This window comes from Nicotiana sylvestris, chromosome 6 (genome assembly GCF_000393655.2).
Source record: "Nicotiana sylvestris chromosome 6, ASM39365v2, whole genome shotgun sequence".
Taxonomy (NCBI): Eukaryota; Viridiplantae; Streptophyta; class Magnoliopsida; order Solanales; family Solanaceae; genus Nicotiana; species Nicotiana sylvestris.
The window spans coordinates 74,278,820-74,306,339 of NC_091062.1; the positions used below are offsets into that span (position 1 = coordinate 74,278,820).

At 38.5% G+C, this 27,520-nt stretch overlaps 1 protein-coding gene across 1 annotated transcript; it reads right to left on the reverse strand.

The window, feature by feature from the left end:
* Nucleotides 1-3,841: 3,841 nt before the first annotated feature.
* On the reverse strand, nucleotides 3,842-4,267 carry LOC138870773 (uncharacterized). The gene is made up of 2 exons (XM_070148612.1): nucleotides 4,199-4,267; nucleotides 3,842-4,105 (listed from the first exon to the last, which is right to left on the reverse strand). The coding sequence occupies exons 1-2, from the start codon at nucleotides 4,265-4,267 to the stop codon at nucleotides 3,842-3,844; spliced, it is 333 nt and encodes a 110-aa protein (XP_070004713.1).
* Between the last annotated feature and the right edge of the window lie 23,253 nt (nucleotides 4,268-27,520).

Here is a 27,520-nt window from a genome sequence, read left to right on the forward strand (position 1 = left end):
CATTCATATACATTGACCCATGACCAGATGGCATTATATACGCATATATATATATATATACATATATATATATATATATGTATATGTATATGGGATATGGGAAAGGTTATGGATTTATATATGCACCACCACCTGATCAGCTGGTATACGTTGATGATTTTGCCCACAGTGGCCGATATGATATGATGGGATGCCCTCAGAGGCTAATGATGTTATAAAACATGTACCTATGCACAACATGACATTCATACGCATATGCATGATGCTAAAAGTATTTCATGATTTACAGAGTTATCCAGACTTACAGGTTGAGTCAATTACTCTATATTTCTTCCATGTCTGTTATGTACTTATTTATGTGCCTTACGTACTCGGTACATTTTTCGTACTGACGTCCCTTTTGCTTGGGGATGCTGCATTTCATGCCCACAGGTCTCGATGGACAGGTCGATAGCCCTTCAAATAGGCTATCAGCTCAGCGGAAGATGTTGATGCGCTCTATTTGCTTTGGAGTTGCTTGTTTGGTTAGTACGATTTAGACGTGTATTGTTTGGTATGGCGGGACTCTGTCCCGACCTTTATGGCATTTATATACTCTTAGAGGCTTGTGGACATATGTTTTGTACGTGAAAGATTGTACGGCCTTGTCATCCTATGTTTTGAGTTTATAAATGATCATGTTAGTCTATTAGGCCCATATGTCATGTGTATATGATGATGTAATGAGAAAAATACATCACGTTGGTACTCGGTTGAGTAAGGTTCCGAGTGCCCGTCGCGGCCCATCGATTTGGGTCGTGAAAGGATAGATTGGCGATATTTTAGCCCATGAGATGCAATAATATGATGTTGAAAAGACAAGGATTAGTCTTAAGAAATGAAGGGCAGAGCTTAGCCCGATCGAAAAGCAAATAGATAGTACCGGAATAGAATGATATTTATGCAAGGAGGGACAATGCTTAGTCTCATGCAAATGTGGAGTCAAGGATTAGCCCCAGCGGATGTGGAAGCAAGGATTAGCCTCATGCATATAGGGAGGCAAGGATAAGCCTCATGCAGGTGTGGAGGCAAGGAATATCCTCACGCAAATATGGAGGCAAGGATTTGCCTCATGAAGATATGGAGGAAAGTATTAGCCTCAAGCAGGTATGGAGGCAAGGATTAGCCTCATGAAAATACGGAGGCAAGGATTAGACTTATGCAAATATGGAGGCAGGATTAGCCTCATGAAGATAGGGAGGCAGGGATTAGCCTCATGCAAGTATGGAGGCAGGTATTAGCCTCCTGCAAATAGGGAGGCAAGGATAAGCCTCATGCCAGTGTGGAGGAAAGTATTAGCCTCATGCAGGTACGGAGGCAGGGATTAGCCTCATGTAGATACGGAGGCAGGGATTAGCCTCATGCAGATAGGGAGGCAAGGATTAGCCTCATGCAAATATGGAGACAAGGATAAGCCTCATGCAAATATGGAGGCAGGGATTAGCCTCATGCAAATATAGAGGCAAGGATTAGCCTCATGTAGATAGGGAGGCAAGGATTAGCCTCATGCAAATATGGAGGCAAGGATTAGCCTCATGCAGATACGGAGGCAGGGATTAGTCTCATGAAAATATGGAGGCAAAGATTAGCCTCATGCAGATCATGGAGGCAGGGATTAGCCTCATGTAGATAGGGAGGCAAGTATTAGCCTCATGCAGATATGGAGGCAAGGATTATCCTCATGCAAATATGGAGGCAAGAATTAGCCTCATGCAGATACGGAGGCAGGGATTATCCTCATGCAAGTACGGAGGCAAGGATTAGCCTCATGCAGATCATGGAGGCAATGATTGGCCTCATGCAGATAGGAATGCAAGGATTATCCTCATACAGATATAGAGGCAAGGATTAGCCTCATGCAAATACGGAGGCAAGGATTAGCCTCATACAAGTATGGAGGCAAGGATTAGCCTCATGCAGAGAACGAGTAGCAAATATGAATAGTATATTTCTTAGCTGGAGATATATTCAGTGTATGATGGCCTGTTTGATAGTGATATTGCTTTGTGTATACATGTTCGCGAATGCTATTGCTACATCAGATGTGCCTGCTTTCAAAGAAAAATTGTAAGTTTTGTGAGGGGAGGTTGGTTTATGCCTTTGTTCACTGGCCTTGCTTTGCTCCATTCTGGAGGCCTCATTTGAGTTTCCCCGGGTAACACCTGACTGTTATGAAAATAGATTTTTCAAAAATATGTAATTATTGATGAAATAGAGTTATTTTAGAAACATATTGAAGTATCAAGTAGTTTTAGATGAACTACTGACTGTAACACATTTCAGAGACATTGCAGCTTCCTTATGTTAGAATTTTGAGGGTCCTCCTCAAAATTCTACCCCAGTTTAGTAGATGACCCTTTGGCCATTTGCGAGTGACGAGCCTTGTTGAGCATTCTTCGGAATTTTGAAAATCCTTCTCAAAATTCTGCCCCAATATTTGACTTTCTGGCATGCGATAGTGTTGGCTAGACTTGCTCCGGAATTTTGAGGGTCCTCCTCAAAATTCTGCCCCTGTTTCTAATTTTGGGAAAATGGAAATTTTATTATGATATGATGGAACCCATAAGGCTGCCTACATATCCCGTCTTAAACGGGAATCAGGTCAAGCATAGTTCAATTACATCAGATGAGAAAATGTAATTAGTCTAAACATAGTATCTCTTGACTGCGTCTGGACTGATTGGTTTTGGCCAAATTTCTCCGTCCATTTCTGCAAGTATGAGTGATCCTCCTGTTAGCACCCTGTGAACCATGTAAGGACCTTGCTAGTTGGGAGAGAATTTTCCTTTGGCTTTGTCTTGATGTGGGAAGATCTTCTTCAGCACCAGCTGTCCTGGTGCAAATTGTCTTGGTTTGACCCTTTTGGTGAAAGCTCTATACATTCTATTCTGATAAAGCTGACCGGGACATACTGCGTTCATCCTTTTTCCATTGATAAGGGCCAATTGTTCATAGCGGATTCTTATCCATTCTGCATTGTTGAGTTCGGCTTCCTGTACAATCCTTAAAGAAGGAATCTCTACCTCGGCTAGGATGACGGCTTCGGTACCATAAACAGCAAATAAGGAGTTGCCTCAGTTGATGTGCGAACTGTAGTGTGGTATCCTAACAAAGCAAAAGGTAGCTTCTGGTTCCATTATTTGTGGTTTTCTACCATCTTCCTTAGTATCTTCTTGATGTTTTTGTTGGCGGCATCTATGGCTCCATTCATCTGAGGTCTACAGGCTGTGGAATTCTTGTGTTTGATTTAGAATGTTTCACACATGGCCTTCATCAGATCACTGTTGAGATTAGCTGCATTATCAGTGATAATAGAATCGAAAACTCCGAATCGGCAAACAATATGATCTTTAACAAAGTTCGTGATGACTTTCTTGGTTATAACTTTGTAAGATGCAGCCTCTACCCATTTTATGAAGTAATCGATGGCCACTAGAATAAACCTATGACCGTTTGAAGCAGTGGGCTCAATCGAACCAATGACATTCATTCCCCATGCGGCGAATGGCCAAGGTGAGCTTGTTGCATTGAGCTCATTTGGCGGCACTTTTATCATATCGGCATGCACTCGACATTGATAGCATTTGTCTCCATGGTCATCCAAAAGTAACTGGCCCTAAGTATCTTCTTGGACAAGATAAAACCATTCATGTGCGGGACGCAGGTCCCGACATGTATCTCCTCAAGTAGCTTAGAAGCTTCTTTTGCGTCGACACATCTTAGCAATCCATAATCGGGAGTTCTCATGTACAAGTTTCCTCCGCTATGGAAGAAGTGATTGGACAATCTTCGGAGTGTGCGTTTATGAGTATGGTTTGCATGCTCTGGATATTCTCCTTTTTGCTAGATAATCTTTGATGCTATGGAACCAAGGCTTTCCATCCATCTCTTCCTCAACATGAGCACAATAAGCTGGTTGATTATGCATTCTCACTTGGATGGGATCAATGAAATTCTTATCTAGATGTTGTATCATGGATGACAAAGAGGCCAGTGCATCGGCAAACTCATTCTGAATTCTGGGCACATGTAAGAACTCTATTTTCGCGAGCCTCTTTCTCAATTCCTGCACATGGTGCAGATATGGAAATATATTGGAATTCTTGGTGTCCCATTCTGCTTATACATGGTGCACAAGCAAATCTGAATCACCGATTACCAGCAACTCCTGAATATTCATGTCGATTGCCATGTTGAGTCCTAGTATGCAGGCTTCATATTCTGCCATATTGTTGATGCAGGGAAACCTGAGTTTTGCAGATACCGGATAATGTTGACCTGTTTCTGATACCAAAACTACTCTGATGCCCACTCTTTTAAAATTTGTAGCTCCTTCGAAGAACATCCTCTAATCGTCGTATGCTTCGGTAATGTCCTCTCCTACAAATGACACCTCTTTGTCAGGAAAATAAATTTTCAAGGGTTCGTATTCTTCTCCCACAAAATTTTCAGCAAGGTGATCTGCCAATGATTGTCCTTTAACCGCCTTTTGAGTTACATAGATGATATCAAACTCACTTAAAAGTATCTACCATTTGGCTAACTTCCTGGTTGGCATGGGTTTCTAAAATATGTACTTCAAAGGGCCCATCCTGGATATGAGGTATGTGGTATAGACACTGAAGTAATGCCTTAACTTCTGGGCAGTCCAGGTTAAACCACATCAAGTGCATTCCAGCATAGAGTGATGTGCTTCGTAAGGTATGAACTTCTTACTCAAGTAGTATATGGCTTGCTCCTTCCTCCCTGTCTCATCATGTTGTCCCAGAATGCATTCGAAGGCTCTATCCAACACAGATAGATAGAGTAGCAAAGGTCGCCCCTGCTCTGATGGGACCAAAACTGGTGGTGTTGATAGGTACTCCTTGATTTTGTCGAAGGCTTTTTGATAATCCTCGGTCCAGCTTGTCTCGGCATCTTTCCTCAGTATCTTGAAGATGGGTTCACATATGACTGTGGACTGTGCTATGAGCGACTGATATAGTTGAGATGTCTTAGGAAGCTCATCACATCATTTTTGCTCCTAGGTGGTGGCAATTCCTGAATAGCCTTGACTTTCGACAGATCGAACTCGATCCTTCGACGACAGACAATGAATCCTAGTAACTTTCTTGCGGGAACCCCGAATGCACACTTTGCCGGGTTTAGTTTCAAGTTGTACCTCCTTAGCCTATCAAAGAACTTTCTCAAGTCCGCTATGTGATCTGCGTCCCTCTTAGATTTGATAAGGACACCGTCCACATACACCTCTATTTCTTTATGTATCATATCATGAAAGATGGTTTTCATGGCTCTCATGAGGGTAGCACCAGCATTTTTTAGACTAAATGGCATCATCTTGTAGCAGTATACCCCCATGGTGTAATAAAAGCGATTTTTTCTGCATCTTCTTCGCCCATCCAAATCTGGTGATAAACCGCGAATCAATCTTCAAAGGATTGGAGTTCATGCTTGGTGAAATTGTCGATCAGGACGTGTATATTTGGTAGTAGGAAGTCATCCTTGGGACTTGCTCTGTTTAAGTCTCGATAGTTAACATATACTCTAACTTTCCCATCTCTTTTCAGAACTGGTACGATGTTGGCTAACCAAGTTGGATACTCAACCACCTTGAGAACTTTGGCTTTGATCTGCTTAGTAACCTCCTCCTTGATTTTTAGTCTCATAGTTGGCTTGAATTTTCTGAGTTTTTGCTTTGCTGGCAGACACATGGGATTAGTAGGCAACTTGTGAGCCACTATAGACGTGCTCAACCTGGTCATGTAATCATATGAACATGTCAAAATGTCCTCATACTCCTTTAAGAAACGAATGTACTCCTCTTTCTCTATTGGTGACAAGTGAATGCTGATGCAAGTCTCCTTGACGGTCTCGGTGTTCCCCAAATTTACTGCTTCGGTTTTATCTAGGTTGGACTTAGACTTATTCTCAAAGTTTTCAACTTCCCTGACAACATCCTCAGGTATCTCATCTTCTTCATCTGAATCACTATTCTCATGTTGCGTTGCCTCATTATATGTCACAGTCACTGGTTCATCAGAAAAAGTAATAATAACGCTGTAGAAAGAAAATATGAAAGATAATAATAAATAATAAAGAGCAATTCATTTGATTAATACTTAAAACATCCAAACGAGTACGACTCGATAGATCGAGCATTTATTTTGTAACAAGTGAATCTTAAAAACAAAATTACTCTAAATCTTAAATGCCTAGAATGGCTATAGGAATGAAATCTGCCAAGCTACCCAGGGACTCGACGGGCCCGGATGGTGTGGCAGTCCAATTTATGAGAATAGCTCCCTTCTCCACAGTCTAAATAGTGAGGCCTTCTTCCTCTTCCTCAATTATTGCACTGCAGTCTATGTCTTCATCCTCCAAAAATAGATTTCTCATCCCAACTAACGCTTCTTCTTCCATCGTTCCCCATATTGTATCAGCTTGGTGAAAAGTCTGATCCAAATGCGGCACCGGTTGCTCGAGAGGGTAATAAGGTCCGCACTATGGAGGCGACCAATCATTAAACTCCTGCCATGTATACTGATATCTGAGCCCGAAGGTAGTACTGTGATGCTTCAGTTATATCGGTTTAGTAATACCCTGGAGATTCTTTCCAAGCCCTTTGTCGGGTTCATACTCTAGACCATGCAGTATGCTTTCTATTTTTCTACTCCACCATTTGTCTTTTTTAATGGCATTGACACATTCGATGTGATGATAGGTTTCCCCTCCTAGACTTCTTTTGTTTCCAATAATCGGGATGGTTTGACTGGTGTAAATGGGGTTACTCCCATCTCCGTGAATGATCACCTTTTGATGGATCCATTTGAATTTCATGGCTTGATGTAGTGTGGAAGCCACAGCTCCGGCGGCATGTATCCATGGTCGGCCCAACAACAGATTGTATGAGGCTGATATGTCAAGCACCTGAAATTTGACATCAAACCAATTGGGCCTCATCTGTAGACAAAGATTAATTTCCCCAATCGTGGCCCTTTGGGACCCATCGAAAGCTTTCACGTTCATGCTCCCTTCTTGTATTTCATGGAAACCTTTGCCCAGTCTTTTTAGAGTATCCAACGGACAAATATTGAGGCTCAAACCTCCATCAATCAAGACCCTGGCAATGAATTTGTCTTCAAATTGCACTGTGATATGCAATGCTCTGTTGTGATTCAACCCTTCAGGCAGTAGCTCATCTTCGTGGAAGATTATCTTATGGCTTTCTATCACCTGCCCTACCATATTGGCCATCTCTCTACAGTTGATATTGTTGGATACGTAAGCTTCGCTCAACACATTCATCAAAGCATTCTTGTGTGCCTCTGAATTTTGCAACAACGATAGTATGGATATCTGAGCTAGGGTTTTGTTCAAATGATCGATGATGGAATATTCCCTTGCTTGTATTTTCCTCCAAGGGTCATCGTGTCCCGTTTCAATGACAGGTTGCTTGGTAGTGGCATCCTTACTTGATTCTCCCAAGTGTTCAGATGTATAGATTCTCTCTGTCCTATTCATTCCTTGCACAGCATCGGATTCCTCCACCTTTGCCTTTCCTTTTTGCCTAGCCTCGGCAACATAATCCCAGAGTATTGGTTTTGAGTTGAAAGGAGGTGTAGTTGATACTATCACCATTAAAGGTGTGGCCACTTCTACTTCAAATGGAACAGGGGTGGCCGCAGGTGGAGCTACCTCTACCTTAAATGGAACTGATACAGCTATCTCAACTTCGATCGGTGACTGAGTTTGTACTACAATGGGAGTAAGTGTGACTGCATGTTTAAAGTCATCTCCTTCTCGAAAAAGCTTGATTGACCCCTCAAGATCCCATTCCTCATTCATTTCTATCACATGTATCCCGCCACCCCTATGATAAGGGAAGGGGTTGTTGTGGACATTGGATGCGGCTTCCTTCGCTTGTATGACCTTGTTGTCAATCAGTATCTGGATCATATCTTTCAATGTTTGGAACTCGTCAATGGTGTGCCCTTTCATACCGGAATGAAATGCACAGGTTTTGTTTGGGTTGACCCATTGGGATGGATTCTCAAATGCCACAGCAAGGATAGGGATGACGTAACCAGTGGCTTTCAACCTTTCATACTGCTGGTCGATAGGTTCAGCAATAGCAGTGTATTGTCTAGGTGGCTTGCGGTCAAAGTTTGGTCGTGGTCTTAGATAGTTTTGGCAAGTTGGAGGTGACTGGAAATAAGGTGGTTGGGAATTATAGGTATGATAGGCAGTGGTCGTTTAGGAATATCTGGGAGATGAAGGTTGATATGTGGGTGGTAGTGCTTGGTATGTGGGTGGAGGTGTTTGATATGTGGGTGGAGGTATTTGATATGTAAGTGGAGATTTCGGGCCTTGAGCCACCATTATTGCCCCAACGTCTCTTTTCTTCGATATGTCGCTTGATTGTAATGCCTTGTTTGTGGCTTGTAATGCCTCAAATTTGTCACCATCCCGCTATTGATTCCTTTTTCGATTCTTTCTCCGAGTTTGATGATATCAGAGAATTTATGATTTTCGAAATCCATCAACCTTTCATAATATTGTGGATCTTGTGCCCTGACGAAGAACTTGTTCATCTGTTCCTCGTCCAAAGATAGCCTGACTTTGGCTGGTTTTCACCTTCAACCAGTAATGTATTAGCGGAAAGTCTCGGTGGGCTTCTTCTTAAGGTTCTGAATGTAGAAAACATCTGGTGCATTTTTTGTATTGAACCTGAATTGGTCCATGAAATCAGATGCCATACTCACTCAGTTGGACCATTTCTTAGGATCCTGGTTGATGTACCAAGACAAAGCATCTCCCGTAAGACTTCTCATAAAGAGCTTCATCTGGATCCTTTCATCCTTTCGGACCCCAACAAGCTTGTCACAATAAGTCCTCAGATGAACCCAGGGATCACCTATACCGTCAAACATTTTGAACTTGGGAGGTTTGTAACCTTTCGGTAGTTCTACATCTGTGTGCATAAGTCTTCATAGTTCAACCCTTCTATTCCTTTGCCGCCTTCGACACCCTGAACTCGACTCGTAAACTTTTTGAGTTCTTCAACTATGTCTTTAATGAGCAGGTCCTTCTCAGAGGATTCTGGTGTATAAGAGATTGGTTGGATAGAGTGAGGCACAGTTTCCATGTACATGGGGTTGTTTTGGTGAGTTCTAGGTGCCTGGGTATAATGGTGGTCATTGGTTGAGTTTTGAGGACCATGAATGAGTTATGGTGTGTTCTGAGGAGTGTGATGAGTGGCGGTTGGTGGGTACTGAATTGATTTATGGTGATGTTGTGGTGGAGTTGGTATTGGTAGGGGATTGAGATATTGAGCTGGGTTTGCGTATTGATGTGGCACATGAGGGTTTTGGGGATGTTGGTTTGGTATGTTTTGGGGAAGTGCTGGTTTATTTGTGTTCTGTTGGTTGATGTCGGGGACATTCAGGGTGAGTGATAAGTTTGCCAAGTTGCGGACCTGCTTAAGCTCTCCCTATAGCTCCAATATCTTTTGTTCCAACCTCAAGACTAGATAATTTGGTGTCAGAGTACTCCGACCATCTGAAGCTTCTGCGTTCTTAGCATTCTCCTTTCGAATACCACTTAAATCGTCCATTTTTGCTTTTCCTTTGCCTTTTGTATTACTTGGAGGAGGAGGAGATGGAGGGCCTTTAGATCTAGTGTGATATGCTGACGATGCCAGTATAAGCGAACCAACCTTAGGGGATATGAATAAGTAATAAAGAAAAACAAAAAGGTAAACAAGTCAGTAAGGATTCTGAGATGTTTGCAATATTTAAACACATATTGTGGGAATGCAAATTCGCGTCCTAATTTGGGAGCCTCATTGTGCCCGAGGTAGTCTTAGCGACAAATAAATTTGGAGAACTTTAGTGCCAATAATTGCCTCATTTCATTACTTTAAAAATAAATTACCCAAAACGAAATTAATTAAGATAATGTCACTAATGGCCCTTGGCCTTATTACATTTGAAAGGAAATCAAATAAATCTAAATACTTGGTTCTAGAAGGACCCTCTTCAGACTGGATGCTCTTGTTGATCAACTCTCCTAGCTCGCGCAGGTTTAGCAGCAGGAATGCCCTTGCCAGATGCCCTCCTTCATTTCCCTTAACGTCCTTGCAGTCAGTGACCCTTTTTCTCATCTTCCCTTCTAACTCCATTAGACTGTACTCCAGATATTCCAGCCTCTTGCTAGATTTAACAGCTCTTTCTTTCTATTCGTTAATCATCTCTATGTCAGCCTTATGTAGTGCCATATGCTCAGCTTCAGATTCTCGAACTCTTTTCTATAGCTTGTTGTACTTCACCTCTGCTTCGGCAACCTCGTCTATAACCCTATTTCCTGGTCCAACCCTTGGCTCAAAGACCCCGGCTATGATGTCCTCCAACCACGAAGGGTAAAGGTATGAGTGGCCCGCATGATATCGGTCTAGATCGATAGTATCCTTCTCCACAATGATCTTCAAGGTCCACATGTGTTCTTATACGGGATGGTGTCACCTTGGAAATTGACTCTGAAGTGACACATTTTAGCTACCCGTGGTATGAATTTTCTCCTGCCTTCTTGTCTCACAACCCTGAGAGGAGCGTAAGGGTATATTCCCTTCAACCCAATCAACACCAACTATGGAAAATCTCTTGATATAATGATGAGCTCATAGGTCGGGAACCACTCGAACATCTACTAAACTTGATCCTTGGTCTAATTTTCGAAAAGTTGTACCCATCCCATATCGTCCTCCGGTTGGGCAAACATGTCTGGAATATAGTTCCTTTTTTGGGATGATGGAAAGCTATGTGATCATTCCACGGCCTTCACGGAAATTCTTGATGGTATTGTCCCTTTTGGAGATGTTCCAACAACCAGACATGTAACAACAAGTTGCAACCCTTGAAGAATATGAACCCCTTCTGACATCCCTTCAAAGCCAAGTACATGTCTGCAACGATCATAGGGACGATAGTGCATGTTTCCCCCTCGATCTCGTCCATCAGAGTTTTGGTCACCATGGCCAGCCTAGTATGGATTTTATCCCCTTGGATTGGGAATACCAACATGCCCAAGAAACACATAATAAACACGAAGACCCTACGATGAATTCAACCTAAAGAAGTGATTGAGAACTCATCATCAAAAATACAGAAAGAGCTGTTCTGACCGTATCTTTCATAAAGGAACTCAAAAGGTATGTAGGAGTCCTTTAGGCATTTCAAGTTGTCATTTTTCTTCAACCCTATCATCTTCAAAAATCCCTAGCAGTGTGATTATCAAGTGCTAACAGATTAGGGCTATCCCAAGGCAACCCAACAAGTACTCTTATTTCGTCTAGAAGGGGAGTCATTTCTATGTTCCTAAAACGGAACACAGCCCTTTCCTTGTCCCAAAACATAGTTGCACCCTCGACCAGCATTTTGTTTTGCTGAAGGTCCAACAGAGAAGACAAGTTTCCTAAGATTCGTTTCACATGGTTTTGATATCATGAAGGAAAATCCCTCCACAAATCTAGCAAGAGTGAAGGTATGCTACAACCCATACCGAATTTGGGGACGTCGTGCCTTATTTTCTGTAAAACAAAGAGAGTTAGGCCTTTCCCTTTCCATGTTCGTCTATTTATACAGTAATGATTAGCATATTGGCACTTATTTCTCCAAATTAATGCACATAATCATGATTACATCTGTTGGGATTATGGAAACCCCGATGGACTTTTGGACAAGGCTTGTGTTAAAGGATTATTATGTGGACAATATATTAACCCAGCTAGGTTTGACCATGATGCATGTACAATTTAATCAAAGTAAGGCTGCTATAGAGATCTAGACTTGGACCCTCAAGCGGACAGCTTGAGGGTGAAAGGCATGGAACCGTCGAACGCACCGCTGATCGACTAGTTTTACTGCAAATACGCCTTTCTGAATTTAAAGGGTGATATATAGGAAGAGCGCAAACACTCATCAAGCGTTGCTATAGGATTAATTACACACGAGTGTAATATGATGTTGAGCATGATTTATACAACAATAAATAGCATGGTGTCAAGTATTTGAATGTAAGAAAATAATAAATGTAGTAATTAAATAATTGAAAGACAGTTACAGAACAGAAAACAAAGAGACAAGTTAGTTTCAAGAATAAAAGAATCATAAAAGCTTTGAAAAATAGACAGTTAGATTCAAATAAGGGAAAAGTGTACGTGGGATGGAGCATGCTTGGACTAATTCATAAAAATATATTTGTTATGGTAAGAGCCTAAAGGATATCCCCAGCAGAGTCGAAATGTTGTCGCGCCCCCTTTTTTCCCTTTTTGACGGGGAAGTCCAGGTTTCGACATTTATGGGGGAATTAATCGTTTCTTTTTGGGAATTGAGTATTTGAAGAGTCGCCACCTAAAGAATTATGGTGCGTTAGGGCACCTAGAGCAATTAACTCATAAACCAGTTTGCATAATCAAAGATTAGGGTAAGTGCTCGAAATAACCTTGAGGGGAAGGTATTAGGCACCCCTCGCGGTCCACAACGGTAGGTCCCGACCGAACTTAAAATATGTGAATTAGTCATTTTACAAGTAAACAATTTCAATACATACAGCAAATAAAGGCATGTTTTAACATTACAAACACATGTATGATTCAGGTAATGGAAGCAAGGTAGAGGTTTGCACAACATGCATATACGTAAAAAAGGAAGTTCATTTAAACTGCATAAGAATTGGGAAAAGAGGGGTCCTAGGTTGGTTAGCGTACAGGACCATACCCATGTAATGCCTGGTAATCACTCCTCAATGAGGGGCTACACGTGACATTAGTGCGCAGTCATCATATCCTTACTACCCAATTCCCTACCCTTGGTCATAGCCTAAAGCGTTCTAGCAACCTTAAAAGATATCTTATGTGTGCACTACTCGTCCCTTTCTTGTGGCCCTGAGGTATTTAAGACCTCTAATTTAGGTAGTTCTAGACTGTCCTAAGATGCTTTAAGGAGAAAATCTAGGTGATAATAAAAACAATTAGGACTAGACTAAAGAGAACAATTAAAGGCTCAAGTTTTACCTCCACAAACAGAGCAAGCAAGTGCACGTCTTAAACACAGTTTCAGGTATTTAAGAGAAAGCCTTAGAACAGGATATCTAGGTAAGCAGAGAATATGCCGTATTGAATTTAGACCAAAGTGTAAAAGAATTTTATCCGTTTGCATACTAATTTTACCATGTTGAGTACGCGCAGTCACAAATAACAAGGCATAGTTTTACAGTTTGTAGAATTTTAGTCGCTCTATAGGCTTGCCTAGGCATGTAATAGTGATATCCTATGAGCATGGTATCCAATCATTAATCAGGAATGCCGTAGATTAGTAAATAATTTTAAACGGGAAATTTGGATCCTATAGGCATGCTTTCTAGTAATATTACTTAATGCAGTGTTGAAGACTATTAATGAAACGAGTAGTTTAGTTAATCTAATTTAGAACTTACAGGCGTGAGCTAAAGTTAAACTGATTTTAGATCTAACTAAAACTGATTTGAGATCTTATAGGCAGGATCTCTAATTATTAAAGCTGATTTTGATCCTATAGGCATGATGTCTAATTATAAGAAGTGGAGCAGGTAGAATTTATTTCAACCAAGAAATCTTATAGGTAGGTTGTCTAACACAGCACACGTAAATAACAATAAACCCTATAGGCATGTTATCTACTCAACCGTTACCCACAATTTACAACTACCCTCCCTTTTCATTAGTCACCCCAATATCTATTTACAATTAATTATTACATACCAATGATTGAATAAAATTACATAAACAGAATAGAAATTAAGTTATAGGGAGCCTGAAGTAGGCCCAAAGTGATTTCGAAGCCTTCAGTAATTTCAAATGCCCATAGCGTCATAGCCAATTTCATGTCTAGGTTTGCCAGAGTTCCCTAAGGACCTCAAGGATCCCAGACAATGCTCACACCCAGACCTTTCTCAAATAAGAACTGATTTATGTGCATTATGAAAGTGCCAGCCCTGATATGCCAGAGTTTAGAGATATCTCAAGGGTCTCTAAGCAGTACACATACCAGAGGGACAGGACTTAGTAACTAAGAGTAAGTTAGAGTGCATAATGGTTTTAAAGGGTTTGATAAACAATATAGAGAAAGGTCTTAGGAGTGAAAAGAATTTCTAAAAACCATTACTGATTTAGTGATAAAATAGTTTGAGGAAAGTATGAAAAATAATTTGCAATCAGAACATAAGTCATAGAACAAACAACTTTTAGAAAGTACTTTGGCAAATAGTTTCCACACAAGGAAAGAGGAGTTGGGAACACATGCAATACACCTTAATGGAGCGTATAAACAACATGATGCATGGAGTTCTCAAGGGGTTCTACAGAACTAATAAGTTAGATAGAATACAGGTCATGAAGCAAAAATCACAGAAGAAATATGTTGAGGACATATAAACAACACAACTAGAGTCACTCTAGGGAGATTAGCTAACTTAGCAGGAGTAAGGCACAACAGGAAAGGACATGCTAGGCAAGTATTAACAAGTATAGGCATTCTAATTACACAAAAGCAAAGTTTAGGCATGCCCGATGGGCAGCAGTCAGTAAAACAGGTCAGTTACATATGTAAGACATGTTAAACAAGACAGTGAACAGACAAGTAAAGAGGAGACATTACATATCAGAATAAGGCAGTATTTGGTATGCTAGGTAAGCAGTAAACAGAAGCAGGAATGAACTCAGGATTGATGAACTAAGGCAGTAAATAAACACATAGGTTTGGATTCTAAAATTTAATTAGAAGCATACCAGTTATAGAAAGAAAACACATGATGTAAGACAGATGTTGCACAATTTCCAGCCTTGGCTTGCAGCCGGCTAGAATAACAAAGATAACAAGTAGCAGAGAGAGCAAAAAGAGCTTTTTAGAGTGTAAAAGTAGTGGTTTATGAACTAATGTTCGTGTCTGAGAAGTTAAAATAAAGAGAGTTTATATAGTAGTTCAAGACTAGAGCAAATAAGGTAAAGTAATCAATAATCAGCAATTAGGGAATTTCAGAATCAATCACACAAAGATTCAGCATTGTCTTCTCCTTTAATTAAGAAAAATAAACCAACGGTAATGATATGAGATAATTAAGGCAAGAGGTTCAATCAAACCGAGTAAAAAAGTAAGAGTCAGAGGTTTTGTTAAGGAAAAGAGTTCAAATCAAACCAAAAATAAGACCTTCAAAATACAATAGTCAAGGATTTAATTAAGGAGAGAATCATGTCAAGAGTCAGCAAGTATCGCAAACCATTCAAATAAGGCAAGAAAGGAATAGTCAGGATTCAACACATAGATTTTAACGAAACAAATTGGTAAATCAAGAATTTAAAACAACATTGATTTAAGGAGAAAAATATAGGTTTACCATGAATAGCCAAAATGAATATAGACATATAGAATCAGTAGAAAAGTCGAACCAAGAACCTTAGCAGAGGCACATTAGGATAAAAAATCACAAGACATGGAATTAAGCTAAAGAAAAATCACAGGAACCAAAGCATTGGACAAAGTCAGTACACAAGTAACTTAAAAACCAAAAAAAATGTCAAAAAAATTGGGGTTTTTAGCATAAACTAGTTAGGGTTAAAGCAAACCTTTACGAAATCGGTTAAAACACATAAGAAATAGAAGATTAAACATTCAAAATTATTAAACGTTTTGGAGAAAGAAATTTTCAGGAAACCCTAGTTTAGAAAAATGGAATATCATTCGAAAATCAGAAGGTTCTTATAAAACTCATGTGAAATAGGTTCGATCCATCTCAGATCTTGCACATATCTGAGAAGTTCAAAGGGAAAAATTAGGGTTTCGAGAAGAACAACACAGAGATGAAGAAGTAGGCTTAGAAATCCATATATTTAAGGCAACATAGGAAGATCTCACTCGAAATCGGACCGGAATAGCCTGAAACAGGTGAGAAAGGGCCATAGGCGTAAGTGGACTAACCCTGGTCCCTCAAGGACCTTAAAGATGACAATACCAACATAGGAGAGGCCATTAGAGGTATGATGGTGGTGAGGAACCACCATGAATGGTAGCAGATGGACGACAATGAGGGTGAGTTAGGGTTAGGATTTGAGAGCATTTGAAAGAAGAGGGGATCAGATGTCGGCGTGAGAGAGGAGAGAAAATGAGGGGTTTGGAGGAGGTCATTAGGTTTAATTTAGGTAAGGGAGAATCTGGACCGTTTATCAAAATGATCAACGGCTAAGATTTGCCTGGGTATTGGGTCGGGCAGGTGGGTATTGGGCCTGGGGTTTCTGGTCTGGTTTATAAGGGGTTAAAATTGGGCTAGTTAATTAGGTTGGGTCCAGGATAGAAAAGGGCTATTTGTTAAATACCTCTTTAATTGATAAAACAATTTTTAAAAATAATTAATAGGCTGTAAAAATGATTTTTGTACCTGAAAATATTTAAAATAATTACTTAATATATTAAAAATATAAAAGGCTATTTTCTGGTAAAATAATGTAATAATACATGCATAGGCTATAATTGCAAAGAGATTACAATTGCATTTTAAAAATACAAATGTGGCTATTTGTGCAATAATTGAAACTTGATACAAATGCAAATAATAAAATTAAGCCACAAAAAAAATATTATAAAACTATTTGTGATGCAATTAGTAATTTTTTTATAAAATAAATGTTGGGATAAATTAATTAAAATATTTTTAAAATGGAGAAATTATATAAAAATACTAATTAATGCCAAAGTATAGTTTTAAAAATATTATGGGAAAATTGGGTATCAACAACTCTACGATAAAAGAAATCACATAATGATAAAAGGGATAACAACTCCAAATAAAGCATATAAGAGAAAACTCGACAAGTGAAGAATGTGACGTGTAACGACAACTTCAAATAAAGCATGTGATAGTAGACATGACGAATAAAAGATATAACATGTGCTAAAAATTCAAAATAAGTACATAAAATATGCCTAAGAGTCTAGACCGATCAATTTTCAAATATAAGCCCGAGTACATACTCGTCACCTCGCATACACGGCTTTCACATGACACAAATAGCATAAACAAATCAAATCCTAAGGGGTAGTTCCCTCCCTCCTCCTCCCCAAAAAGTTAGGCAAGATACTTACCTCCAATAAGCTAAACCAATACTCTAAAATGACCTTCTCGTGTGAAACAATCTCCGGACAACTCAAATATAGCCAAAATAACTTAATATCAGAAATAAAAACCATAGGAAACAATTTGAGATAATAAAACTTTGATATTTAATAAAAACTAAAAAGTCAACCCCGGTCCCGCACCTCGGAACCCGACAAAACTCACAAAATCTGAACACTCATTCTGATACGAATCCAACCATACAAAAATTATCCAATTCTGAAATCAAATCATCCTTTAAATTGTCATTTTATATTTTTGAAAGTTCTTACAAAAATTTCCATTTTCTCCCATTCCAATCACTAGTTTAATATTAAAAATTAAGATGGAATCAAGAAATAAAATCAAATCTGGGTAAAGAACATTTACCCCAATCCAATACGTGAAAACCCCCTCAAAATCGCTCAAATCCGAGGTCTATAACTCAAAATATGATAAAAATATCAAACCCTCGACATAAATACCTTCTGCCCAGAGATCTCGCTTTTGCGGTCAAAAGTTCTCTTCTCCGACGTCCGCTTCTACGGCTACTAATCCGCTTCTGCAGAATTACCTTACCTGAGTCAATGTCGCTTCTACAACCATGAATGCCCTTCTACGCTCACTATTCTGCTTATGTGGCTAAGCAGATGCGCCCAAACATCCGCTTATGCGACCTTCCTCATCCAGACCTTCTTACACTTATGTGCTCCTTTCCTCCGCACCTGCAAGCAATGCACCTGCACCAAGGGGTCTGCAGGTGCGACTGCACCAGATCTCTAACCAAATCATCCTCACCCAACATGATCCAAAATAATCTAAAGCTCGTTCGAAATACACCCGGGACCCCGTTCGAACATACCAACTAGTTCCATAATATAAAGAGGACCTACTCGAGGCCTCAAATCACATAAAATAATTTTAAAACTACGAATTGTACCTCAAATCGAACTTAATGAACTTATGAACTTTTAACTCCTACAACTCATGCCGAAACATATCAAATCAACCCGGAATAACCTCAAATTTTTCATGCAAGTCCCAAATAACATAACGGAGCTATTCCAACTCTCAAAATCGCAATCCGAGCATGATATAACAAAGTCAACTCCTGGTCAAACCTCTCAACTTTCCAAACCATCAACTTTCCAACTTTCGCCAATATGCATCAACTTAACCTACGGAATTCCAAATCCGAATCCGGATACACACCTAAGTCCAAAATTATCATACTAAGTTATTGAATAATCCAAACACCATTCGGGAGTCGTGTCCACAAAAGTCAACTCTTCTCACTTAAGCTTCTAAAATAAGAATTGTTCTTCCAGTTCAATCCCGAGTCAACTGAAATTGACCCGGCCACACACGTAAGTCATAATACATAATATGAAGCTGCTCGAGACCTTAAGCCACTGGACAGGACTTTAATTTTAAAAATGACCACTCGAGTCGTTACAAGTAGGTGGGCTATTTCCAAGGGGTGCAGTTAGAGCACATGGAATGATATGCTAGGATAGTGGGAAGGTTAATGTTCGGACTGAATCCATGTTGGTACAATGGGTTACTTGTTATGGATATAGGCACTTCTGTTGCAACAGACACATTGTGAAGATTATTCAAAGGCTCTATGGGTAGTGGGGGTGATGCCTGTCCCTTCACCCATGCTTGGAACATCTCTACCAATTGTTGTTTCAACACTCTCACCTCTTCAACCAATCCTGAATCATGTTCGACCAATTGTCTTTAGGCATCATTATTATCTGACTCATTCTCACTGTTGTTTGGCATTCTACTTTTTCCGTTTGATCTCGTGTTGTAAGGGTGAGTTGCCAGTTTAACCCATAAACCACCCACCTTTGTTTAACTTTATTTTTATGAAAAACAACAAACATGTTAGAGTTAGGCATTTTACATATATTAATCACACATTGTATGTCATGCGCCTAATGCCATTTTCATTTATGAAATGAGTTTGAAAGGCTTCATCCTTCATCCCGACTAACTGGTTTATTTTATCTTGACATTAACACACTCTTTCCGTATTTTTTTCTCCTTTTTTCAATCATTTTCCTCATTTTTGTTTTGCGGTTTTAAAATAGTTTTGATCAAACCCATTGGTGGTTTCCTACGTATCTTCTTAACCATGAATCAAATCACTACGTAGTTCAGGAAGATTAGGAATAAACTAAACAAACTAACTCATACTCTTATACAATTCAAACCATGAAAGCTCCTAACAATATTTTTTGGATTTCTATTTTTTTTTGGAATTTTAAAAAGAAATACTTCTAAATAAGAAAGAAATATTTTTTTGTGAAATTTTGAAAGAAAGACCCTATTTTTGGATTTCAACTTTTATTTTGAATTTATGAAAGAAACGACTTCTAGAGAAAATAGAAAATATTTTTGAATTTTGAATTTTGAATTTTCGAAAGAAAAACTTGTGAAGAAGAACAAAAATATATTCGAGTTTTGAGAAGAAATTAAAAGAAAATATTTTCGAATTTTTGATAATTGTGGGCCGGAACCGATGAAGGTTACCTACATATCTCACATCTGATAAGAATCAGACTCGCGTAGTCCAGTAAATATTTCAGGAATGTGATGATACTTTTTGGAAAAATTTAGGCTTATTTTGTACAAATCTTTTTGGGGTATAATTTTGACAGGGTTTTGGATTTTTCAAATACCGCAATATTTTGAAAACCAAGTAAATTTTCTCTCTCCTATTTTCTTCCTTCTAGGTTTCCCTTAATTTTTCTCCTATTTTTTAGAAACTGGTCAATACTCACAAATCGAATCAAACATAATGCACAGGTAGCAAATAAGATGCATCAGGATGGTCTTGTAATTTTCGGGGACATTTGTCATTGACGGACCCAACCCCTTGGTTGAGTCTCTATAGTCAAATGCACATAATGCAAACCAAGTACCTACTAGGGGTCTGAGATAAGGCTGTGTTATTCTAGGTTTAAATCATAGTGGGAGTACATTAGACCAAACTTACTCAAGCGGACAACTCGACCCGATGTAGAAGCAATGTACCGGGAGTAGGAACGTCTACCTGGCCTAGTTACTGAATCAAACCCGTTCTAATTGATACGACCTCTTACAGAAAACTGGAACACGCTCACGTGTGCACCATAAATTTAGAAGACTTAGAAGGGAGGCATTAGAAAACAACTTATACAATTCAAATAATATTAAAGCGGTAAATAAGCGACCTTTAGCACATTATGCCCACAAACACAGTAATAACATTGAATCAATAAATCAGAGTATATATCACAGTACAAGCTAGAATTTTAACTCTGAACCTCAAGTTCTGGGTTCCTGTCCCCAGCAGAGTCGTCAGAGCTGTCACATCTCCTTTTTAGGGGGAAGAAGTTTTTTCACTTTAAGTGACATTGTTGAAAGGGGATTCTTTTACTTTATAGAGTTTCCACTTGGAATTATTTACAGTGTCTCAAGTCACCATTTATTTATAAATTCCAAATTCAAGGAAAATTGACTCTGTTAAGTCTGCAAAAATATTGAAGGCCAGGTAAGAAAATTTGTTAACCCGAGAGAAGGTGTGAGGCACTACCGGATTTCGTGATTTTAGAACGATCATTTTACAATTATACTTAGTTTAATTACCTGATTATTACGTATTTTAAACCTATGTGCATTTGAATATTTTACCGCTTTTAAAATTACTTTATTATTATAATTATGGAATTATCTTGAAACGAACCAAGTGTGTGTATTCGCTTTTAATTGTTGTGTCAAAATCATGTCACTGGTACGTGTACACAATTAATAACACTTTATTATTATTAAAATTGTGTCGCCCAAAGTTTCGCGAGCACATACCTTGGTTTTAATTTTGGAGATCGTAATTATGTCACGCGAACGTATACATAATCACAATGATTAGATTAAGAGCGTGCCTAAATCTTACTAGCGATTTGTGATTTATTCCTTCTAATTTGTGATTAGTGCAAGTCTATGAATTATTGACTTCATTAGGCTTAATACTTTCGGAATTGATTTTATGATTATTTACAAGCTTTGTTATGGAAGAAAAGAAAAGAAAAACATTCAAGCTTATTTCAAACCCAAATCCATCAACTAAAAGAACATCTCATTAGCCAGACATTTTCAATACTCAACTTCTAAAGATACTGTATCTATGCTTCGTTCAACTTATTAAGCAACAAAAGAATGATGAAGTTAAAGAATGAAAATCAATCTTCTAAGAACATTAAAACAAAAACAGTTAATGAACACATCTCATAAATTTCATAAATCAATAGTAACGCGAATTCATCAACATAGTACTAGGCAAAAGCAAAATTAAGAAACTGAACCTTTTATTAGCTTTCAGCTTAGATTACAGCAACTTGAAGACTTCTGCAACTCTTGACCGAAAATTTTTCCTACGACCTCGGACGGACCTCTCAATTACGAACTCCAACCAGGTTGTGATAGTGGTGGAAACAAGCTGTTTTGAGGCATTTTTGGAGCTGGGTTTCATGGGTTCAGATGACAGCATTTTTATGTTTTGGAAAGTTTACGGCTGCATTTTCCTGGTAATTTGAGGCCGCTTTCATGGATAGTTTTTAGCTGCTTCTTTCGTTGTTTTTCGCAGCAGTTTCACAATGGTTTCAGGTGTTTGTTGAAGATGGTTTTGCTGCTGAGTTTTGTGCGAAAGAGCTGCTGTCACAGGGGCTTTGGCACTGGTTTTGGGCTGAGATTTATGCTGAGTTTCGGGGCTGCTTGGGTATGGGAGTTGAGCTGGAATATTTAGCAGGTTTTCATGGAGTTTCCAGGTTACTTCCATGTCCAAAAATAGAGTTTTAGTGGAGGTTTTGAGGTGATGAAGTTGTCGTTGTTTGGGTGGAGTTTAGTGGCTGAATTGCTGGGAATTTTAAGGCTTGTTCTTTTAGGGAGAAGGTGGCTGATTGTTTTTTTTTCCAAATTATTTTCTTCCCTCTAAATCTCGTTCTCCTCTCTTTATTTGTGAAGCGTATGAACTATGTATAGCGCTAAAAAACAGTGTTTGTGAAGTAGTAGTATAAGATCGTGAGGATCTTGAAGCGTGGGATCTTGTGTGTGTGTGTGTACGTGAAGGAAATGGGGATATGGGGGTTGGGCAGTGAAGAGTGCTGTGCGTGTAGGTTATGGGTAGGAGACACGAGGGAGAGGGGAGTTGAGGAAAAAAAAAAAGAAGGAAGTTAAGGAGATGGAGTTTAAAAACATGCAAAGGAGTTTTTTCAAAGGGATCATAAGTCAGATTTTTTTTTGTCTTTTATTTTAAAATACAAATTCAATTATAAAGAAAAGAAGATTAACCAACATTTCTTACAATATAGAAAAACTAAATATTTATAGTACATATAAATGATACTAAAAAAATCTATAGCTTACTTATTAAAATAATAATTAAAATAAACCTACAAATTTTTTTTTGTAAATTTTCTTTTCTCTCATAAATAGAAATAAAAATTACTCCCTCCGTTCCAATTCATGTGAACCTATTTGATTGAGCACAAAGTTTAAGAAAAAAATGAAGACTTTTGGATTTTGTGGTCCTAAACAAGTTCAAATAGGACCCAGAGTGTTTGTGTGGTTATAAAAATTTCTCATTAAGGGTAGAGTTGTAAATTTAAGCTAAATTGTAACCAAATTTAGAAAGGGTTCATTCTTTTTGAAATTGACCAAAAAGGAAATAGGTTCACATAAACTGGAACAGAGGGAGTATACTCTAAGAATGTGAATATTTTTTGTATTTTTTAATTATTGTTTTTCAAAATAATTCTATTAAGTGTAAGATAAAAGTTTAAAATATTAAGATTAGACCTACAAGAAACATTTACACTAAAATATTATAGAATTTGGATGTGGTCAAGAATTAGTTGTTCACATCAACCGAGCTAGGCAAAATACTTACCTCAACCGGGCTAGTCCGAAGCTCCAAAATTGCATTTCTAGAGAAATCTCCTCTAACCGACTCAAGCCTATTCAAACATCGATCAAGGAAGTATACCAATGCCATAGAAAACGATCTTAGTCCATGAAGCTTCGATCTTTGAAGAAACTCCGAAAAGTCAACAAAAGTCTACCCGAGTCCACGAGCCTAAAACTCGAAACCAATACCAAAATTCGATGACCCATAACCCGCCGAGTCTAAATACAACAAAAAAAACCTAGTAATTTCCCACAAGTGGGGTCTGGGGAGGGTATGATGTACGTATCCTTACCCCTAACTTAGAAGGGCAAAAAGACTGTTTTTGATAGACCCTCGACTCGAGAACAAATGAAAAAATTAATGACAACAAGCAGGAATAACAACAAGATAAATATAAGATCGAAGCCAAGAAAGCAGATAAACTCTATGTAGTAATAGCAATATATGAATAGAAGGATATCATACTAAGACTAATGTTAGCAAACTGAGTAAGACAAGGAGAAATGCTCGACTAGTTACTAGCTTTCTACCCTAATCTTCAACCTCCACACCCTCCTATCTAGTGCCATGTCCCCAGTCAGCTCTAGTTGCGCCATGTCCCGCCTAATAACCTCTCCCCAGGACTTCTTAGGCCTACCTCTACCCCTTCTACTATCCACTAAGACTAACCTTTTGCACCTTCAAACTGGGGTCTCTATGCTTTTCCACATAACATGCCCGAACCATCTCAACCTCGTCTCCCGCATCTTATTCTCCAAGGGGCCACTCCCACTTTATCCCGAATAACTTCATTCCTAATCTTATCTTACCTAATATGCCCAAACATCAACCTTAACATCCTCAACTCAGCTACTTTCATCTTCAGGATATGAGAGTTCTTGACAGGCCAACACTCTGCTCCATACAACATAGTCGGTATAACTACTACCTTGAAGAACTTACCTTTAAGTCTCACCGACACATTTTTATCACACAAGACACTGGAAGCGAGCCTCCACTACATCCATCCTGCTCCGATACGGTGCGTGACATCGTCATCAATCTTCCTGTTACCTTGTATTATAGATCCAAGGTACTTGAAACTTTCTCTCCTCCGGATGACTTTTGTATCAAGCCTCACACCCATGTCTGCTTCCTGTGTAACTTCACTAAACATGCACTTCAAGTACTCCGTCTTGGTCATGATCATCTTGAAATATTTACTCAAGAGTCTACCTCTAACCATCCAGTACTATGTCGTCAATACCTCCTCAGTCTCATTAATCAAAACTATATCATCCTGTCCCAATCCAAAATACAATTAGTCATGACGACACCTAACCCAACATGTTAAGTAAGCCAAGTAACGGTCAATACTACTCAAATGATAACAAATTGAGTAAATCCATAAAATAACTAAACTTCTATACAAAATCTCAAGGATTGGTAGTACAAGTCATGAGCTACTAAGATATAAGATTTACATGCTGGTATGAAAAATAATTACAACATCTGTTTGAATATACATAAACAGAGGTCAATTCTAAAACTACCAAGAACAAGTGGTAGCCATGTCTGGACAATGGGTACATCTTCATTGCCGACTCGCGCCATGTGCAGTAATATCAGCTCCAAGATCTTCATGAAAGATGTAGTAGTATAGTCTGACTACAACCGACTCCATGTACTCAATAAGTAACAAACCTAACCTCAGGTTGAAAGTAGTTACAAGCCCAAAAGAAGGTCAAATTCCAATACCAATAGCCAATAACAGTTAGAAATAATATGATGAAACAGTAAAATTGAGTAACTTAAAAGATATTATGCTCAGCTCGTTCACAGTTACAGGAAAGTAGACATGCTTTCAAGTATAATAGTCATACTCTAAATCTTACAACTGAAACCAATTACGCATGATTTTATAAAATAACTATATTCTTACCAATTCACTACATCAAACAAGACTTTTCGTTTACTACTAGCATGAGGAAAGTACATCTTCATGCCTACATGTCAATATACATGTCAAGTCATCAAATGTCATATAACGTCTACCATGAGAAAAATGCATCTATATGCTTATATGTCAAATATACATGTCAATTAAATGTTTTTCATACAGATATCATCAAGTACACTCACTCTCAGCACACTCAAGGTTCCTGGCTTAATGCACCCAACTCCATCTCCCACACACAATCACTCAGCAGTATACGAGTACATGGCTCAAAAGCTCCTTACAAAAGCATGTGTATATATCAGTATAACTGCCCCCACTGCTAGTATATCAGACTCCAGAGGGGAAGATCCTGCCCAAGCGCTAATCAAAATCCAATATGTCTTGCTGCAGCATGCATCCCGATCCAAATACTAATAAAACAATAAGGCATGTTGCTACATGCAACCCAATCAAAATAATAATAAAGCCAATAAGGCCTGTTGCGGCGTGCAACCTAATCAAAATATCATTCTCAACACAGCTTTAAAGCCCACCTCAATCATCAACCTCTCATGTCTCAAGGGCTCACAATCTCATATCACTCAGCCCAAACAATACAACATAGGAAAAACAACAACAACGTGTGATATAACACTGAATAATGAACAGAGACTGAGATATGATATGTTGTTGATACCCAATTTTTTCCTGTATATTTTAATATGAAAAATAATTTCATAATATCATATGTATGCATATATAAGTATGTCCAAATATTTTATTATTTTTTCCTAATTTTTAAAGATTTTTAAATTGATTTATTGCCCTATTTTATCCATAAAAACCCAATAATTATTCCCAAAATTATCATTTTGGTGATTCATTTATTGGATTCTCATATTTATTCTAAAATATAGGTAATATAATTTTTGCATATTTTTACAAAGTCATTTAGTATTTTTAATGTTAAATTGTATATAATTACAACATTAGACTCTTTGAAGATTGATTGCGTTTATATTCATAAAAGTTAAGACTTGTATTTTTAAATAGCTAATTATGTGCTATAAATTATTTTGGTACCTTTAATTTATTTCCAAAAATTAATTTATAATTTTTTATAAATTAAATAGGGAAAATTAGCTATTTAAATATTAGCCCAATTTCATTTTGATTATAGCCCAATTCTGACCCCAATTGAACGTAATTGAGACCATTTGAACCCCCGACCCAATTCCAATTTAATCCGACCCAAACCCATCTTCATAACCCGCCCACTCGCCCGTATTGATCCAGGTCGTTGATCATTCAGATCAACGACCAACAACTATCCTTGCCTTTTTAATTCAAACGACCCCTAACCCTAGCCTCATTTCCAAATTTCGCTGTCTCTGAATCCCCTTCTTTCTCAACTCTCTCTCAAATCCTCTCACACCCTAGCCGTCGCCATCAACTATAACCCTAATACCTCCCCAAATCTATGGTTCCCAAAGTCATCGGAGACCTATATCCACTTCCCATGGCTTCTACGTGCTCGATTATTATGGTCTCGAGGCTAGATCTAGAAAGAGCTTGGTCCAGGCTTGTTCTATTGCAGTTCATGACTGTTCTTCGGTCGTCTCCGACTTTTTCTCCGGCCAGCCATGGCTATTAGAGTCAGACTCTTGACTCTCCTACTTAGATCGTTGGTTTTCAAAGCCTTTATCACCACTTGGGTTTCTTCTGAAACCATAACCTTTAAGGTTCCTTCGATTTCTTTTTAGATCTGTTTCAGATCTATGTTTGCTCTAAACTTCTAAGTGTTTTTCTCAAATTTTCTTTTAAAACTCTGCTTTCAAAACCCCTTATTTTTCCGATTAGGGTTTCTATTAAGTTATTTCAAAATGTTTCTCTGATTCTTTGACATGTTTGGCTATGTTTGCTTATATCGTTCTTCTACCTGAGTTTTCTTTTTAAAACCCCCAATTTCTTTTAACTGTTTACTAAACAAATGTTTGTTTGCTTGAGTTTTGTTCGATTTGTTTGCTTGTTCTCTTTTAAAACTCTCCTATTGTTGAAAATCCCAGGGTTTTGGGTCTGAGACTGTTCATTTATGTGCATTACTCGATTTGAAGTTCTTTATTTCGAAATCGTTTGCTCCCTTTGTGTGATTCTTCTGATTGATGTGTTTCTATCTTCTCTAAAACTCAAATATGCTTGAAACCCTAATTTTTCTAAAGGGGTTTTCCTCACCTGCTACTGTGAGACCTTCGCATGCTTTTGATGTTCTATGTTTTCTTCACTACTTGACCTACTGGACTGTCATGCTTCGAATGTTGCTATCTACTAAATCTTTGTGCTACTGTTGTGTGCTATTTCTTCTTGCCAACAGGCGTAGCCTCGCATGTATAATGTTTATTCACCCTATTTATATGCTGAGTCTCCTTCTTTGA

What these genes read in the sequence shown, in the direction of transcription:
- LOC138870773 (XM_070148612.1), bottom strand. Translation starts at nt 4,267, where the DNA reads ATGGCAGAATATGAAGCCTGCATACTAGGACTCAACATGGCAATCGAC. An exon ending in TGAATATTCAGGAGTTGCTG is followed by an intron (nt 4,106 to 4,198) that starts GTAATCGGTGAT and finishes CACCATGTGCAG; the next exon opens with GAATTGAGAAAGAGGCTCGC.